General features: G+C 42.5%; 1 protein-coding gene across 1 annotated transcript; it reads left to right on the top strand.

Annotated features, from left to right (window-relative positions):
• Window positions 1–101: 101 nt before the first annotated feature.
• On the top strand, window positions 102–5,849 carry tspan31 (tetraspanin 31). The gene is made up of 6 exons (XM_035645345.2): window positions 102–317; window positions 2,197–2,364; window positions 2,489–2,569; window positions 2,718–2,858; window positions 3,175–3,285; window positions 4,006–5,849. Exons 1-6 carry the CDS (start codon window positions 255–257, stop codon window positions 4,078–4,080), a joined length of 639 nt encoding a protein of 212 aa, XP_035501238.2. The 5' UTR covers window positions 102–254; the 3' UTR covers window positions 4,081–5,849.
• Window positions 5,850–6,606: the final 757 nt, after the last annotated feature.

Here is a 6,606-nt window from a genome sequence, read left to right as displayed (position 1 = left end):
GTATCCGCTCTATAATTGGTCCATTTTTTTTTTATTTTATTTTTTTTAAACAACGATGACGTAATTGACGCCCAGGCGTCATCGTGCGTACAATGACGTCATCCGTCACGCCCTCTCCTGCCGACCGTCAACACAGACGTTGTCGCCGTCCGCAGACAGGCAGCACGGTTCTCTTTGGCGTTTTTTTTCTAAAATAAACGGGACAGTCTTTACTCTCCGGCCTGACGCGACCGACGCAGGATTTTGTTACGAACATGGTCTGTGGCGGCTTCACCTGCTCCAAAAATGCCCTCTGTTCCCTGAATGTGGTTTATATGGTGAGTGAACAAAATGGACCATCATGCTAGCCCTAGTTAGCCCGGGCAAACGGCTAGCCTAGTTAGCCCGGGCTAACTAGCTTAGTGTTAGCAGGAATATAACTGACTGATTTCGTCTTTTGTTGTTGTCCCCCCCGCCCCCCCGTCGGTGACTGTCGGTATGTACTCTGGTCTGTAACGTATACGTAGAGGGAGGATGGTGTTGAGTGGCGTTAGCTGAGTAGACTCCGCCGCGATGTAGAGAAGTGTAGTGCTCTTAGCGCATTAGCCTGTTAGCTATCGCCATTGTGAGACGTTCCCGTTAGCCGCGAGGCCACCAGCTGACTTCCAGTGTGACAAGCCCGTGTGGTGCATCGTCCACAGCCGATGTCACAACAGTCACTCGGGCTTGTCACGACAAGATTTAATCAGCTCCTCTCTCTCTCTCTCTCTCTCGCTCTCTCTCTCTCTCACTGTGTGTGTGTGTGTTTTATTACAAACTCCCTTGAAACCTGATTAGAGATAAAGGAGCCCACGTATCCTCTTGTACTGATGACATCCGGTGCCACTGTGCTGTTGCAAAACATCACCTCTGTAAATCACCTCACACTCCTACACTCATACATACACCGAAGTCTTTGTGGTCAAATTGAAAAGCTGTATTTTGCATTTATCTCTCTATATTCTGTATGTGCTGGCCTCAAAGTCTTTGTTGTAGCTCCCCTCATAAAGTACCCTAAAACACAATGTAAAAGGTATCCATAGTCTCTTTTTTTTCTAGCAGGCCCGTCTCAAGCAGTAACGTGAAATAGTTTTGTGCAGCTGATTTCAGCGAAACCTGGCAGGAAAAATCCTCAGTCAAGTCCCATGTAAACAAACTGAAATTTATCTCTAGGCTGTACTTGATCTTAAGCATAATTCTGTCTTTGCCATCCCTTCTGTTTTTTTAAAATAAATCTTTCATACTGTGAGAAACGTGTGATAACGCCCTAATCATTTTTATGGTAATTTTGTTTTAGATGGCAGGGAAATCTCCAGTACCATCAGAAAAATGTTCTCTAATTTATTAGTAATTTGTCAATTTATCTGCTGCTTATCGTGGCCTGTATAAAAATTATTCTAGGCCATATCATCCCTACTGTCGGTTTTTAACATTGAAGCCTCAAAATGTAATCGATTAAACGCAAAGGCTCACAGCTAGAATCACCTGCAGGTTTTAAACTCTCAAAATTGACTCTATTGGAAAAATACCTTAGATTGATATTAAGGGAGTCATTAATATTTTGCCTGCTGTAGACAGTAATGTTGCTTATAGACATGTTTTGCCTGTGATTGCTGGCTGTCGGGTGATGTTATACACCAATAAACCAAAAGTATTGAAAAGTTTTTGGACCATACATTGTGTATTCAATTGTTTTTTTTATGTGGGGTTTTGTTCGGCACTGTCAAACCTGTAGCAGTTGTTTTTGTCCATCAACATTTAAGAAGCTGAAATCTAAGAATTTTGACTCCTTTCCTAAAAAAAACTACTTGAAACGATTAATTAATTATCAAAATAGTTGGTGATTCATTTTAGTCATCGATTACTAATCGATTAACTGTTGCAGCTCTAGATCATAACCTAAGTAAAAACTTTCCGGTGACTAGCGGTCGTGTGACTTTGGGGCCACGAGGAAAGCTGCGAACCTTAAACCTGGACACTCTAGTCGGCTGGTTTCTTTCTCTGCTTCACATGCATTATTTACATACACTTGAATTTTAATCAGCAACGAGATTCCCAAAGACCTGAATAGTGTCGACAGGATAAGCGTCGGCGGTGTGAACTGTGTGATGAGCTCTGTTTTGGATGTGCGTCACCTCAGCTGACTCTGGTTAACTTCCTTCCCTCTGCTCCCTGCAGCTGGTGGGGCTGCTGCTGATCGGAGTAGCAGCATGGGGGAAGGGTTTCGGCTTGGTGTCGAGCATCCACATCATCGGAGGGGTCATCGCTGTGGGCTTCTTCCTGCTGCTCATCGCCATTGTGGGACTCATCGGAGCAATCCACCACCACCAAGTGATGCTTTTCTTCGTATCCTTTTCACTTCAAAGAGCGAAAGTACTGCGGGGGTTTATTTTTGATGGAGTCGCAGCTTTGTTGTCTCTTTCTTTTCGTTTTGTTGTGCCTGTTGTTTCTTTGACCTCTCTCCTCTCAGTACATGGTGATTCTCTTCATCGTCTTCCTCTTCCAATTTGGAGTTTCCTGTTCTTGCTTGGCGATGAACCGCGGGCAGCAGGTGAGCAGACTCCCCTCTGCTCTGCAGCCACGTTAACTTCCAACATTAATCAAAGCGTGTTCATGTCTCCGTAGATAATTGCTTTAAGAGTTTATACCAGCTCATTATTATTATTATTTATTGTCTTTGGTCTTCTTTGCTTTTCCAGGAAGCTCTTCTGAACTCTACGTGGGGAATGTTGGAAAACAAGACTAAGACGGATCTGGAGAGTCAGCTCAACTGCTGCGGGCTGCTAAATGTGACAGAGAGTCGCGTACAGTTTGAACAGGATTTGAAAAACTGCCCAGCTGTGAGTCTTAAATATCACATTTTTCATCAGGAAAGAAAACTGTCACCCTTTAATGAAAGTCCTTGAATAGCACAGATGCATATTTTGATTCCTGCTGAATTTAACCATATTTTGTTTCTGTTCATTCATATTAAATGTAATGTTCAGCCGTTCACTTGCATCATAGATAAATATTGCTGAGCTAAAAGGAGGCCACGGTTCTCAGAAAGGATCTTTGGTAGCTAATACTGGCCTGGCTCGCAAACGAGTTGACTCACGCTGCTCAAGACTAAAGACCTTCTCTCTTCCTTCCCTTTTATTTTGTCTTTCACTCCAGTTATGCAAAAACAATAGTACCTGTTACTCCTGTGGGGATAAGATGCTGAATCATGCAACGGAGGCTCTGAAGATCCTTGGGGGCGTCGGGCTCTTCTTCAGCTTCACAGAGGTGAGTGTCCGAGTCCTCAGACCTGCTTCTTCTTATCGTTCGCTCATTTAATCATTCAATAACGAGTCTTAAAATGTCTTGATAGTGCGGTATAGGGTTTCACTCTAAATGGACGGTTGGCTCCGCTTTGCCAAATGGAAAGTTATCATCATCAATGTCAAATCAAAGTCATCCAGTAAACACCGGGTTGTTGGTTTTTATGGGTGGGAGGGGGGAATACTTGATATATAATTGTGATTCTTATCTTCTAGCAGATTTAGTCTGTTGCCCGTTGTTTACATCATTATATTTGGATATAAAACTGCACAGTGCAGCAGTGTGATGTCCACACACACACGCGCACACACACACACAAGCTGAAGCCGGATTTATACTCGGTGTAACGGATCAACGGGCCGCGGGTAGATAAAATGTTGGTTTTGATTTATAATACACCGCCGGACTTCACTCGTTGATAAATTGATAGTTTAAATGAGGAGTAAGTGATTCTTGAGAAAGAGAAAAACACAAATGCCTCCCTTCTGTCCCAAAACAGCTGCTGGAGAATCGGTCACGATTCTCCAGCAGCTGTGACCGATTCTGAACGATTCTGTTGCCACAAGATTTCCCAAAGATTTGTTTTTCAATTCCCTGCTTCTCCAAAAACAGAACATCGTGCTTGTGTTTGATCATAAAAAAAACTGAACCTCGTCTAACGTGTAATCCTTCACACCCCTGCAGATCCTCGGAGTGTGGCTCGCCGTGCGCTACAGAAACCAGAAGGATCCGCGAGCGAACCCAAGTGCTTTCCTATAGTCTGTCCCCAGTGTAGTGTTCCAGACTCACTGGCACACACACAACAGTGCACACCTTGAGGCCGACACTCAGGCATATGATACAGATTCACACCATCCACCACAACAACAACAACAACAAGAGAATGAACGAGTGCACGCTGCACCTGACAAATACTCACACGTTCACCTGAGATTGAGAGGAACCCGTTCCCTGTCCAGAATTTAAAAAAACAAACAAATTGGCCAGAGCTGAAGCTTAAAAGACCTGTATACTCGTGTATGAAAGGATGACTTGTAATACCAAGTTGTGCGACTCGTTTGGTATCACGACCCAGCCTCGATTCGAGTAGCAGACTTCCTGTTTGCGGCCCAGCCAGGTTCCAAATATTTATCGAGCTCTGCATGTTGTCGTACGCCCGCACAGTCAAACGTCATTGACCTCATTACACACACACACACACACACACACCAACCAAGTGACTGTGCGTTGTCCAACACATAAACTCGTATGCACCTTGAAAATGTTTTCCTCGTCTCTAATGTAGTGGCCACCACTTAAACATCACGTGTGCTCCTGGTCAGTCGTGTCAGTGACGTGTAGAACTCAGAACTCGAGACATGTTCAGTGTGACGAGGAGGTCGGCAGAGAGGACACATACTGGACGTGTGGTGTGAAGTATTTTTTTTTCTCTTTTAAAACGTACGTGGGTGTGTTTTTTCCAGATGCCACACATTTGAACAGGTTTAGGGCGTAAGAATAGTTTTTAGCTCATGTAGTTTCTAGTCATTCTGGTTCTCATATTTATGAACTGTAACTGAGCCGACTAACTTTTAACAGTCAAGAGATATTAGGATGCCGACGGACTGCAGCCTTGTCGTTTGTACATTATCTTTAACTACTGTAGTTCATAGAGATCCTCCTCGGTGGGTTTTGCCGTGTGTCCATCGCCCCTCTAGCTCTGAGGTTCGCCTGCATAGTTGAGGTCTTTGAAGGCCACGATAATTCACCCTTCCTGTATTTAATATGTTCATTTGTGATGTTGCTTAGAATAGATTCTGGTTGTTTAAAAAAAGTGCATTCAGGTACGCGTCATTTTCTCCTGTGTAACTGGAAGAAATCACAAAAGAAAAGAAGTAATATGTGAGTTTGATTTCAAATAACTGGGTGAATTTGGCCAAAACTGCTTATTGCAAAACATATTCCAGTTTTTATGTAAATTGTGAAAATTCTTCTCCTTTTTTAATATTTGAAACTATTATACTTTTGTGGATTTATTTCGCCGACATAATTGTGTCCTCTGTTGCTTATCAGCTCTTTTCCGTTCATCAGTGTTAAAATGCTTTGTAAAGACGTGTTAAATATTTTCAGGATCTATTTAAATTAAGTTTGATGATAAGTTTGAGTTATGTTGTAGTTTTGATGATATCATTTTGAATGCCTCGCTTGATGTTTCCCTGTTGATAAATCACTGCTCATTAATTCTTTCTTCATTATGTTTTTTTCTTTCTCTCTTTCGAGTCAGTTTTTACTTAAAGGAACTAACACAAACTGTAATTTACTTGTCTTACTTGAACCTGTCAACTTCGCTGATGTGGATTTTCCTGCTGCTGGTTTTTGGAGTTATCGCTGGTGGGTGTAAACGAGCATTTTGACAGATCTTAAACATTAAAGCATTGTGTCATGTAACACACCTCACTTTGAATTTGTGTGCACTTGTTCTTGAAATGTATCTTGAATTTTTGAGACTTAATTTTTCCAAATAATAAAACCTCAAATTGGGAACCGTTTCTCTCGTGTCGTTGTTTATGTGCATATTCCGTAACAATAATTGACTTAATGACCATAATGGCGTAACGATGTTGTTGCTAACCTATCTCACTTTGAGATTGTATGTTGAAAAAATATTGATTAAGGTTTCCTCATAGAAGTACGAGGGTAAATATTATTTTCTAGCCTCCTGTGAGCAGTAATGCCGAATCAAAAAACTGTCTGGGAAATCCTCTACTGTTGTTCCAGACCTCTCACCTTCAATGAACTCATTTTCGTTTTAATCCATTAACACATTCATCCATCCACCTCCTGCTCTTATCCTGGCGCAGGTCATGTTCAACAATTAAATCATTATTGTATCAGGAATATGCTCTTAAATTCCCCCCCCCTCCCGGTTTTCGTTATCACCCGTCATACTTTGGGTGATATGAGTGGGTAGAAATTGCATGTGTTTTAACCTGGTGAACACCTGAAAAAACCATGCAAACCTTTGACCACACGATGGCAGCGCGGCGTCTGCAGCTGCGATGTCTTTTTTCCAGCATTCCGTTATTCCTGCCCTGTTCTGACACGAGTAAACACCCGAAGACGGGAGCAGGGAGGTGTGTTTTTTCTTCTTCCCCCCCCCAGTGACTATTGTCACACTGATTAATTGCATCCATGTTGAAGGTGGATAACATCAACGTGGCTGCTGTGTAATTAAAGCAGTTTGGTCTTGATTCCCTGTGATATTCCTTCAGAAGGCCATTCATCCCCTCGGCTTGGATGGGTCCA

Source organism: Scophthalmus maximus, chromosome 3 (assembly GCF_022379125.1).
Source record: "Scophthalmus maximus strain ysfricsl-2021 chromosome 3, ASM2237912v1, whole genome shotgun sequence".
Classification (NCBI taxonomy): domain Eukaryota; kingdom Metazoa; phylum Chordata; class Actinopteri; order Pleuronectiformes; family Scophthalmidae; genus Scophthalmus; species Scophthalmus maximus.
The sequence above is the reverse complement of the archived record's forward strand: the minus strand, read 5'-3'. Positions and strand labels throughout refer to the sequence as shown.

What these genes read in the sequence shown, in the direction of transcription:
- tspan31 (XM_035645345.2), top strand. Translation starts at nt 255, where the DNA reads ATGGTCTGTGGCGGCTTCACCTGCTCCAAAAATGCCCTCTGTTCCCTG. An exon ending in ACCAAGTGATGCTTTTCTTC is followed by an intron (nt 2,365 to 2,488) that starts GTATCCTTTTCA and finishes CTCTCCTCTCAG; the next exon opens with TACATGGTGATTCTCTTCAT. An exon ending in CGATGAACCGCGGGCAGCAG is followed by an intron (nt 2,570 to 2,717) that starts GTGAGCAGACTC and finishes TTGCTTTTCCAG; the next exon opens with GAAGCTCTTCTGAACTCTAC.